The sequence below is a fragment of the Astatotilapia calliptera genome, chromosome 14, assembly GCF_900246225.1.
Source record: "Astatotilapia calliptera chromosome 14, fAstCal1.2, whole genome shotgun sequence".
In the NCBI taxonomy this organism is placed as follows: domain Eukaryota; kingdom Metazoa; phylum Chordata; class Actinopteri; order Cichliformes; family Cichlidae; genus Astatotilapia; species Astatotilapia calliptera.
Window position 1 is genome coordinate 9358099 of NC_039315.1, and position 12974 is coordinate 9371072.

Here is a 12974-nt window from a genome sequence, read left to right on the forward strand (position 1 = left end):
TTGTTCCCAGTTTAGTTTAGTCATTGCTCCGTTCGCCGTTTGTCCATTTCCTTTTTGTGTTTAATAAACCACCCTCACACCTGTACAAGTGCCTGCGTTTGGATCCTCCTTTATTTTCCACACTGCTCATCTCACTCGCCGTGACATTAGAAGGGTTATACCAGTTTCTTTTTTTTACAACTGTTAAACACGGTTAACATTTTCAGCATTTTTTCAGCATATCTTCAGCTACATCTTGAAACGTTTTGTAATTTAATATTTCTTAAATATGTCTTCACAGAATGCTTCAATCAAACTAACACATTTTATTATAGGTGGTTTTGACACAGTCAAAAGGCCTGTAGCAGTTGGTGTGGTTATGCTGATAATCTATTTACTAGCTGTTTTTGCAAGTTTGGTCAATATCATCTTCATTGTTTCTGACAAGCAGTTACACAAACCAATGTATCTTCTGATTTGCAATCTTGCTGTTGTTGACCTACTTTATACCTCTAGTGCCACTCCAACAATGATCAGGGTTCTGCTTGCTGGTGTTAATACCATATCATATGTGGAGTGTATAATTCAAATGTATGTTTACCAGGTGGGAGCAACAATGGAGATGTTGTCTTTAACAATTATGGCATTTGATCGGTTAATTGCTATAATCTATCCTCTTCAGTATCATAGTTATTTAACAATTACACGTACACTAGTATTTACATACATTCTGTGGATTGTTGCCTGTAGTTTGGTGCTTTTTACACTTGTAACAGCTACACCGCTCCCTCACTGCAATTCAAGGCTTAGGTACACTTTCTGTGACTATGCTGCAGTTATGCGAACCACTTGTGTTAACCCAGAGAAATATTTCAACCAAGTTGCCATTATATCATTTTTTGTGTCATTTTTCACATTCACTTTCATTTGTCTTTCATATTGTGGGATCTTGTTTTTTGTGAAAAAAATATCAAATAATGACAAAAAGAAGATGGGAAGCACTCTTGTGAGTCACCTGATTTGTGTATCATGTTTATACTGTCCTCTGTTTGTCATTGTTATCTTGACCAGATTTGGTGTGGTGTTAACTCTTGAAGAACGCCAGGGATCGTTAATTGGCACCATCCTCGGCCCATCTCTTGTAAATCCTTTTGTGTATTGTCTCAGGACAAAGGAAATTAAAAGTAAGATTATTAAGATATTCAGGAAGATTAACAGAGCTGGTTAGAGCCTTGTGAACTGTGAATACACTTACGTACTGGCCACAAATACCTTACAATATGAAGTGCCTTGAGGCGACTGTTATTGTGATTTGGCGCTATATAAATAAAACATAATTGCATTGAAATATTAAAATATTCATATATGGACTTTCTAAATCTTGTTTGGTGATTTGTGAACTTTTAAACGCTATTTAGGTGAGAAGTCACATTTAATGCAAAAATGTTGAAGATAACTTTCTTACACAGTTAAATTCTGAAACACAAAATGTTCCAATTCACTCTGGGACTTTCTGAGTTTTTATTAAAATTCAGAGACCACAAGTTTACAATTTAATTACTGAACTAACATCTTCTCTCATTGATTCTTTGACAGTTTCTTTAGTGATTATTTATAGTTTTTGTGAGCAACACTGTGTAACAATAACAATTAAGTAATTGCTTTATTTTGAAACAAAATAACAAAATTAATGTTTTAATGTTGTCTGAGCAGACTTTTATGACCCTAAGAATATTTATTTCCTTTGTGAAAACAGTTGAGGTCATTAAAAAATTAAGCAACTGCTAAGAAGTCAAAGGTCACATCAAGAGAGTAAGAGGATCTTTTTGTTGAATCAACTACTAAAATAGCAAACTTCAGATGGGATAGGAACGGACCGTGAAAAGAAAGATGTCTAAATCTAAAAATTAGATTTTTTTCTATAAACTAAAAACATTTTCATCTTATATATGAGAAGTTTTTTGGGCTACAACCCACATACTGAAGTGTGCTGCTAACTCACAAATGGATATATTATATGAAATATTAGTGCTGACTGTATTTGTCAGTTAACACTTTGAAACATTCTCATTAAGCTGCAACCTGAATGTATCCTATGTTGTGACAAGAAATGTTTTGCAGGGCAAATACTGTCCATGACATTATCATTATAATTATTACTAACACAAGAAGAGTGATAAATGCATCTCCCCTGACCTGATATTTCTTTTTCAAAGATATTTTACAATTTGAATCATATTTTTTGGTTATTTCATAAAAAGATGGAAAACATGATGATGATAATTGAAAAACTTAAATCTTTGGGTTTTTGTTTTTTTTTTGTTTGTTTTTTTATTCACCTCCAGCCATTTGCAGTTTGTATTTTTTGGGAGGGCTGCATAACAGTACACCTATGGTGGGTAAAATTGCAAATTAAATTGAAAATATATGATAGCAAACTCCAAATGGCAAAACTGGACTAAAATCACTCAAACTAATTTCATACACTGGTTTTAAATCCTTTTTTAATGATATTTGGCCCAGTTGTATGACAACTGTATCCTCTGAAGCTTCTCTCTATGAGATTCATGAGACAGCCACCTGAAATGGTTTTCTAATAGTCTTCAAGGACTTCCCAGGGGAGCTGAGCACTTGTTGGCCCTTTTGCCTTTGCTCTGCAATACGTCTCATCCCAAACCACCTCAGTTGGGTTTAGGGCAGGTGACGGTGGAGTCCAGGCCATCTGGTGCAGAGCTCCATCACTCTCCTTATTGCTCAAATAGTCCTTATACAGCCTAGGTGTGTTTGGGGTCACTGTCCTGTTGAAAAATAAATGATGGTCCAACTAAATGCAAACCAGATAGGAAGGCATGTGACCAATGTTCCCTCTAATTTCTCATGTGTCTGAGCGAACGCACAAACTCCCTGAGCGATCCCTTGGACCACTGTGAGCAACAGCAGACTTGTGCACTGGTCACGCCAGCATCGAATCCATCCAAGTTACATGGTTTATTAAAATAATCAAATTACAGCATTTACATTTATGTTAGACTACTTTTAATTAACTGCTTTAGCCCACTTACAATGAAAAGTTAAAAAAATCTTGTTCATGACCTGTGTAGTATGTTAACACTATTGGAAGTAAAAATAACTTGAACTCCAATTTTGAAAACAAAACTTTCTTTCTTTCTCTCTTTTTATTTTTTTATTTTTTTATTATTTTATATAAAGCTCTGACTTGTATCATGAGTCTGTGGTCTGGGAGAGAGTCCTGTAACTCTGTCTGCAAAATACAGAATACACTGAACAAAAATGTAAACGCAACACTTTTGTTTTTGCTCCCATTCCCCATGGGATGGACGTAGAGACCTAAAATTCATTCCAGATACACAATATAACCATCCCTCCCAAACAGTGGTCACAAATCAGTCCAAATGTGTGGTAGTGGGCACATCTGCTATATTGAGATAATCCATCCCACCTCACAGGTGTGCCACATCAGGATGCTCTTCTGACATCATGAGTAGTGCACAGGTGTACCTCAGACTGCCCACAACAAAAGGCCACCCTGGAATGTGCAGTTTTGTCTCACAGCAAAATGCCACAGATGCCACAAGCAATGAGGGAGCGTGCAATTGGCATGCTGACAGCAGGAATGTCAACCAGATCTGTCGCCCGTGCATTGAATGTTCATTTCTCAACCATAAGCCGTCTCCACAGGCGTTTCAGAGAATGTGGCAGCACATCCAACCGGCCTCACAACCGCAGACCTCGTGTAACCACACCAGCCCAGGACCTCCACATCCAGCAGGTTCACCTCCAAGATCGTCTGAGACCAGCCACCCAGACAGCTGCTGGAACAATTGGTTTGCACAACCAAACAATTTCTGCACAAACTGTCAGAAACCGTCTCAGGGACGCTCAACTGCATGCCCGTCGTCCTCATTGGGGTCTTGACCTGACTCCAGCTCGTCGCCGTAACAGACTTGTGTGGGCAAATGCTCACATTCGATGGCGTCTGGCACGTTGGAGAGGTGTGCGCTTCACGGATGAATCATGGTTCACATTGTTCAGGGCAGATGGCAGCTGAGAATGTCCCAGTTCTTGCATGGCCAGCATACTCACCGGACATGTCACCCATTGAGCATGTTCGGGATGTGCTTGACCGGCGTATACGACAGCGTGTACCAGTTCCCACGAATATCCAACAACCTCGCACAGCCATTGAAGTGGAGTGGACCAACATTCCACAGGCCACAATTGACAATCTGATAGACTCCATGCGACGATGTGTTGCACTGCATGAGGCAAATGGTGGTCACACCAGATACTGACCGGTTCTGGGTCCCCAGACCCCCAATAGCGCAAAAAACTGCACATTCCAGGGTGGCCTTTTGTTGTGGGCAGTCTGAGGTACACCTGTGCACTACTCATGATGTCAGATCAGCATCCTGATGTGGCACACCTGTGAGGTGGGATGGATTATCTCAATATAGCAGATGTGCCCACTACCACACATTTGGACTGATTTGTGACCACTGTTTGGGAGGGATGGTTATATTGTGTATCTGGAATGAATTTTAGGTCTCTACGTCCATCCCATGGGGAATGGGAGCAAAAACAAAAGTGTTGCGTTTATATTTTTGTTCAGTGTATAATGACCAATGTTGGGCCATTAATTATATAGTTACTTCTTCAAAAAAGTAACTGAATTATGCAAACAACAATGTTTTTTGCAGCTCTTTACCTAAACGTGCAGCCAAGGCGTTTTTTTAAATAAACATTTCAAACTATTTGCAGAACAATCAGGTGTTCTGCATCAGATTTGATGCCACACAAATTATTTGTGCCACTCCAAAAAAATCATTTCTGTCCACTATGAGGTAAAGGAGAACAACAGCCTGATACCTGCAGGCCTGACAGCAGGAGATGTATCACTCCTGTAACATGTTGCCATATCATCTTTTGATTGGTCGACATGGTACATTTTTCGACCAATAGGAACGGGCGGAGTTTTTTTTAGTTTTGGTTTTGCTCACAGGCGGAGATTTCTTTCAAGCGTTTTCCTTATAAAACGGTGTTTTTACCGTTTCTTCCCACGATATTATTCAGGAAGAAAACCAAACATTGCATATATTTTTATCATAACTGTCAAAATCTGGTAGTAGGAACTCAAGCGCAGAGTGGTTAGATGTCTCCAAAACAGTTTATTTACAGCACCATTGCACGATATATTCAGTGAGGGGAAACCCAAACTCCAGGGAATCACACCCGCTCACGTCTTCTTGCCCAAACTCACACACGTTCACACAACTGGGAGGTCACAGGTCCGGGGAGGAAAGTCTGTCGCAGAAGAGAGGGAAGTCACACACAAATCACGAGTCACATGTTCACAAGAGCTGAGAGAAACACTAACGTCTGTAGCACAATCATCCAGCGACGAGAGGATCTGTGTTCCAGCCTCAAATAGTGCTCATGGGTGATGACAGCTGATTGTTGACAGGTGTGTGGGCCAAGGGCAGGAGCCCACAGTGAGCTCCGCCCAGGCAGAGAGAGAGACAAACAACACATGTAACTCTGGTGTTACGTGGCCTATCAACCCAATTTAAAAACTGGTATAAAGTCCACACTTTTTCCATCAATTGTTCCGTCTGTCCTCCTCACATCTCCAATGGTTAAACACGTTGTCATTAACGTGGCTTCACTCCACATCAGCCACGCCGCTTTGCTAGCTAAAATACCGATGTCGGCACATAAGGACGCTGTCATAGCCTGTCAACCACGTTGGTTAGCTGCATATACGAATGTGAATTGCATCATTGGATGGACTACGGGATAAGGTGGCATTGTTCTAATCCCATACAGGAGCAGCCAGACACTTACTAACACTGCAAAACAGAATTTTTAAAGTTTTAATTTTAATTTCAATTCAGGTTTGATTTTTTTTTTTTTTTTTGTGCACAACGCAGATTTTCTGTGCGCAGAGACCGTGCCAGCAGTACGCAATTGCTCACGTGCGCAGCTTAGAGGGAACATTGCATGTGACTACAGGATGCAGTGGTGTCCCTGCTTGTTCGGTGTGCATATTTCTCCTATATTGGCTTCCTTTCACGGACTCCCTATTAAATCCAGAATTTAACTTCTATTCTAATCCTCTTCTAATCCTATTCCTCACATACAAGGTATTAAATAATCAGTCCCCATCTTATCTTGATGACCTTATATAGTACCATATCACCCCATTAGAGCACTTCACTCTGGCACTGCAGGCTTACTTGTTGTTCTAGAGTATTTAAAAGTAGAATGGGAGGTAGAGCCTTCAGTTTCCAGGCCCCTCTTCTATGGAACCAGCTTCCAGTTTGGTTTTGGGAAACAGACACTATCTCTACTGTTAAAATGATGTTTTTCCTTCCCACTGTCACCAAAGTGCTTACTCATAGATTTACCCCGTGGGCTGTATCAGCGTGTGAAGGGCCTGGGAGATGACCGCTTGTCCTTGCAGCATGGAGTTCAAGCAGGAGCTCCCCCAATTCTCTCAAATGCTAGTTGTCTCTCTTTGCCAATTTAGGAAAGTCCTTTATTTTCTTTAAAAGACCATGTTCAATGACTCCTGGTACACCAAAATACTCCTCGGGTTTCTGCTACACCATCTGAAGCCTGGAGTATTATTGTTTACGTATGCAGCCCTGAATCTCTTGGCCTGTGCAGCTGATTGTGGCCCTAGCCATTTGGAAAGCAAGTCTAGCTCTTCTTGAGGCATTACTTCAAAATCTTGAATTGCACTTAGAAAGGAAGCCTTCCAAGCCCAGTAGTTTTCTGGTCAATCATCAAATCTCAGAATGCCAGAGCTGATCATCTCCTTTCATTTCAGATATTTTGTTAGATCAGAAGTGTCAGGATGACTACCCCTTACAGGTGTGGGTGTCCATACCTTGGACTGAGGATGGTGAAATGGATCAATATTTGCTGGCTGTCCTCCATAGCTCCAGTTGCAAAACTCTCTCTTTGAGCTCAAAGCATAGGAAACTGGCAAAGGTATGAACTCTTGGTTGTTGTTTATACTGGCCTGACAGATACTTGGTTCTTTGCAAGCTTTTGGTGTTGCATTGATGGTCGTGGCTGACTGTGGCACCAGAGACGATGGGAGAACTGGACAATTAACTCGTGGAGTCTGCAGATCGTCTCTGAATTCTAATTGTTGCCGCACATACTCTTGCACTCGTTCTATTAGGTTGTTTGCTGCATGTTGTCTTGCTGGGGCTGTTGTGGATGCTCACTTTCTTGCTTAGATGCTTCCCAAGCTTGAGCATCAGCTAGTGCTGCTGCAGCTGCTTTCTGTGATTTGAGTATATGTAGCTCTGCATCCAGATCTGCTTTCTTTTTAAGCTGTTTTGCCTGTTGTTTTAGGATGTTAGCTTCATGCTTGGTAAATTAGACCTGGGTACGGGCAGCTTCTGCTTTTACGAGAATTATGCTTTTTTTTTTTTGTTTGCTATTCTGTCCTCCGTGTACATTGATGTCCAGTTTGGCAGCTAGATACACAGTTCTTCGAAAGGACAGCCTAACACGTCACTGCAGGGTTTCCCTATGTCACAATACGGCTGTGTGCAGGCAAGAGTAGGACCCAAATGCAAACTCGCAGAGACAAAAAGTAAACTAAAAAAACACAGCTTTATTGCTGGAGTGGAAGAGAAACAAAGAATGAAACTAAACTGAGAAAACCAATACTAAATCATACATGGAAACACAGGGAGACTAACACAGCTAAGATGGAGGACGCAACACTGACAAAGAGAAACAAAGGGCTTAAATACACAGAGGGATAATGAGGGGGAAGGCACAGTAGACACAATATGAACATAACAACGCCACAGGGGAAGAGTAAAACAAAATGCAGGAACACAGGACCTCTTTCAAAATAAAATGGGAAATATAATGAAACGCAAACATGACAACATAAGAAACACAGACATGAAACACAAGAGGACAAGGGAGACTTAACAGGGGTTGGCTACACAAGGGGGAATTTAATAAACAAATGAACTTAGATAACCTAATGAACAAAATAAACTCAAAATTAAAACGCTGGGTCAAAAGACCCAGGATCATGACACCCTAATGAAAGCACTTTAAACTACAAACATTAAAAACAAAACAAATGGCAACATACATTTAAAACATAATATATTTCTCATATTACATGGTACAGACGGAAGCCTTAGTAACTCAAATTACAGAATACAGAACCCTTTCACATCACTTGCTTAACATAAACTCAGAATATACTCATAATTACAAGTATATTGTGGTGAGCTGAGGAATCTTTCCAACAAGGGACAACCAAAAAGGTTGAGCCAATTTTGTCATTGTGTTTGTTAAATCTGTAACGTTTTAATTCAAACTATAGGATGAAGACATTCCTTTGTTCCCCTCCCCAGCCTCTCGAGGTTCTGGGAGGAACATCCCTTGTGAAGATTCTGTTTGATGTTTGGTAAGCTTCCTGCTTTTATGATCCTTTTGGTGAGCAGGAGGTCACACAAACGAACCCCCGTGACACACACACACATTCCCACACTCACACACATTCTTGCACATGCATACAGGTGCACACACATACACACACACAGTGCCTTGTCTTTGTAACCGGGGGGTTTACAGTAGGAGGTGCTTGTGTTGTGTTGTATTGTGTGAACTGTAACAGCTTGAATAAATAGTTATGAGTGGAGCTACTCTTTGAAAGAGTTGGTTTGGAGACAGGTGAGGAGCGTGAGCTCCAAGAGCTGATTCTGACCAAGACTTCCCTCATTGGCGAGTTAAAGACCAGTTGAAGATATTCTTTCTTGATTTCATTCTTCATGAGGAATAAGTCTCTAAACTAGCGGGGCATGTGGAAACACAGACTCAACATGGAGGTTTTTCTTTTTATTGGACAGTTTGCTACACTGTGCTTCAGATGGTCAATAACACAGCACATGAACTCACTAATGGTATCACATCTCTTTTCATCAAACAACTTCTCCCAGTGAATTTACACTGTAGCATTAACAGGAACAATTAAGAGTCACGTAACAATAGCAGATGTAAATAACAGTTTCCTCATCTTCAACAGCAACACATGTTCCCAAGGCATGATGGGAAATAACTATCCACTCCCAACACGCCACAATATATTTTTTCATGCTCCAGTATAACAGCTTTGGGCCTAGCAATTTGTGTGCTGGTATCAGTTTAGTCAGAGTCCATTAACTTTTATAATTCTCACTATATAAACTTGAGTACACAAACCCACTTCCTCCCCATAGTAGGGTGGTGGAGCTACTGCACCCCAACAGTAGCCGCACAAGGGTGGTTCTGATGCCTTAGCTTTACATTGGGCTTTGTTATAGAACAACAAGCTATTTACTAGCTAAATACAGTTCTTAAGTAGTGAGATGATATTACATTTCAAGTTTTAGGGTTATCTGCTAAGGTATGCATTTCAGAGTTATATGAGAGAATCAAGTCCTTCTGGGTTTTTTTGGGGGGGGGTTTTTGTGTCCTGTTTGGATCTTTAGCCATCAGAATTGTTGTCTTAAGGCCAAGAAAGATGCCAAGCGGATTTATTTTACAAAGTGGATCATCATGGCCTTGCCATATTGGTCCATTTGATTGACCTTTATTATAATTATGAATTTATTTTATTTTCGGTTGCTACAAACGGGACAGACATGACTGGGGGATAGGACAGGGAGAAAGAATGAAAGAAAGAGAGGGAGAGAAAGAAAACCAAAGGGGAGAAGAGACGGTGAGAAAGGGGGGAAGAAAGAAAAACAAAAAAACAAACAAAACACCTGGATCACCTGTATTGAGAACAAAAAACAGAAGAGAAAGCAAACAACAAAGAGCAACATAATTAAAAAAAACGGCACCATCACAATCAACTAGCTAGCAGTAGATAACAGTAGATACTAAATAATAAACGATATTGTGCAGCACGCAAGATAAACAGCGCACAATGTGCTTTGAGGCAGCAGCCAAGAAAGGTGTAGTCCGCGTCTGTGAACACCCGTGTGTACACCCGTGTGCACACCTGTGTGGATCAGCATGCTTGTATTCCAAAGGTTTCTCCATGTAACGATCTGCTAGTGTCATGGTCGGACGGTCCTTCCCGGGGCGACCTGCCTGTGTGTGTATGTGTGTGCTTCTCTCTCTCTCCTCCTCCACCCAGTGGCTGACACACCTGCACCTAATTTGCCACCCAGCTGTCACTGATCATCCTTCGTTGTGGGCTGAGGTATTTAACTGTGTCCAGATGGCAGTCAACGCTGGATTGTACTTGAAGCTCGGTAGTAAAGAGTATTTTGTGACTTGCAGCTTAGGTTTAGCCGGCTAGTTTCCTCACTTGTTGTTTTTGCTCGTTTATAGGAGGAAGAGATACAGAGATAGCTGTTTCTCTTTCCCTCTTTCTTTCTCCCCTTCTTTCCCCCAGTTAAGTCTGTCCCGTATTCAGTAAGTGAAAATAAAATAAACAATAAAAGGTGAATCAAATGGACCATTACGGCAAGGCTGGGATGGTCAATTTGGTAAAGTAAATCCGTTGGGCATCTTTCTTTGCCTTTAGACAACAATTCTGATGGCAAAAGAGCCAAACGGAACAGGCGCAAAAAAAAAAAAAAAAAAAAAGGAGGAAGAGATACAGAGCTGGAGGTTGGAAAGAAGGAGCCCGTGGATTAAGCTATTGGAGGAGAACACACACTCTGAGAATCACTTTGGAACCTCACCTGCGCACCACTGGGAGTTTGGAGAAGATCACTGTTGGACTTTGCACTTCACTTTATGTTTTGAAACTGTTTTTGGGCACTGTAAATAAATGCACTGTGTACTTTGCATCCTGAGCTCCGCGACTGAGTCCGTACTTTCCCATTACCCGTGACAGCTAGGGAGTGTGGGGAGCCATAGCCCCGTCCACCAGGGTATGAAGCAGGTATGGAGGAGATCCAGGCCCCAGATATCCAGAGGCCCCAGAGTACAAGGACCCGAGGAGGACCACCAAAGGGGGGGTGGGGGAACCATGCCAGCCCCAGACGACAAGGACCACCAACACACCAACGTCTGAGGGCATCAGCCACCGGCAGGGAGTGTGGTGAGGGGAGTCCTTCTGGTTTAAGACTTTGTTTTTCAGAGAATCCAGAGTCATACAAAGTGAGGATGTAACAATATTAAAAAGATCATAGACTTCTTTGCAGTTTTAGGTAGCTGCTCTTTAACAAATTGTGCAATAATGATTGTTTCATGAAGTTGCATATGATCGGTTACACAAGCAACTTTATGACACAATCACACATCAAATGCTTGAGAGTCCTGCACAATATCTTTGCTATTCCTACAATTCTTCTGGATAGGAGTCTTGGATGTTGTTCCTGGGATCTGCTGGAGCCACTCACCTAGCTTGGAGGTCATTGCACAATTGCTCCCTTTACCACTAGGACCACTGTTGCCTTCACCCTCCACATCTTCTCAAGCGCTTCTCTCAGGCTTTGGTACTTCTTGAGTATGACATGAATGAGGACCCGCACACACACGGCATTGCACCTTGCTATGCATTTTTATTGATACAGGCTTTTACACACTCAGTATGAGCAGCATTCCTGTCGTCACAGCACTCTTTCCACTCTCAAGAAATCCATAAAAAGGGAGACATGATTGGATGATGGAGGTCAGGTTGCATTTAACAGCCATTCACTTTTGACCTTTATGTTCTTGCTGCTTTCAAATTACCCAGCCTACCAATGGTACCGCTGAATTGGGACACAGGCACAGTGGCCCTCAGTACATTTTTTGATAGCCATGTCAATGTGGCACAAGTTATTTTCCTTCATAAAATTGTCTCTCCAACTTCTGCATCTGTAACATTTCCAGCACATAGCAACGCTGTAAAAGTGTTTACTGGCAAAAAGATAAGGGAGGATTCTAATGCAGAAAGCATGTGGAGAAGCAGGTATGAAGTGAAAGTTACTTAATGTACACAAGATGAAAGACTAACACGATGAATAATCGGGAACTTAAAGTGAGCGTGCCTTCCACACACGCTAAACAACTGTCTCAGTTTAGAGCTCTTTTGAGGAAATTACAAAACCAAGGATTCACTCAGAAACTTAAATGATTATCTAAATATTCAGGCATAACCTAGCACATGAACCCTTGACTCAAAATGCAGAATTTCCTAAGCACAATAAACACTAACATCTCTCACCACGGTTAACGTTATGAACACTAATTGTCTGAGCAACACTAAGAGAATGATGCCCTGCGTGTTGCGAGCCAAAACACACTAAAACTAAACAGTCTGAAACAGGAGAAACAACCGAATTTATTGAATACTGCAAGGTGTCCATGAGGCTTGGGCCTGTCATGGACGGGGAAGAGAACACAACACTGGGCATTTTCCAGTGTAGGAACTCTGGGGATGAGAAATATAGTTGAGGGAGCATCACTGTGAAGAGTAGGGGAACAATACTGATTAACGGCTTGTCCAAAATAATAACTAAAGACTCACAGGGTAATGCCAAAATCTTTCTTAAGCAGGAATGGAGGCTAAGCCATAGAGGGGTGGTCCAGATGGCAGTGGAGCAGCTGGGCGGGGAGGCAGTCAGGTGAGCGAGGAAATGGCCAAAACAGTTCAGTATAAAAATTCAAAAGAAAAGTTCACAGTAAATTGAGTCCGTCTTGATAGTCACTGAGAGCAAAAAGAGAAAAATAAACTGCGCAGTCATTAGATTATGCTTCTTTAACAAATAGCACAAAGGACAACAAAATGGTTCACATATAGAATATTTTCTGGGGTGTAAATCTCCTGGTGGCAATCCTGGTCTCCTCATCTTGTTCTTCACAACACAAACAAATTAGTGATTTTTACTTCAGATGTGTAATGATGTGAGCCCAACTTTATCGTGCCAAAATCTTGACATATCTATATATCCCATACAGAAATAAAAGACAAAAGTATTGTGTCACCAAACACAATAGTTACTTTTCAA

The 12974-nt window shown here is 41.3% G+C and overlaps 1 protein-coding gene across 1 annotated transcript; it reads left to right on the top strand.

Annotated features, from left to right (window-relative positions):
- Positions 1-268: 268 nt before the first annotated feature.
- LOC113036538 (olfactory receptor 2AT4-like) lies at positions 269-1207 on the top strand. Its single transcript, XM_026192945.1, has one exon. The coding sequence runs from the start codon at positions 269-271 to the stop codon at positions 1205-1207; it is 939 nt and encodes a 312-aa protein (XP_026048730.1).
- The last annotated feature ends 11767 nt before the right edge of the window (positions 1208-12974 follow it).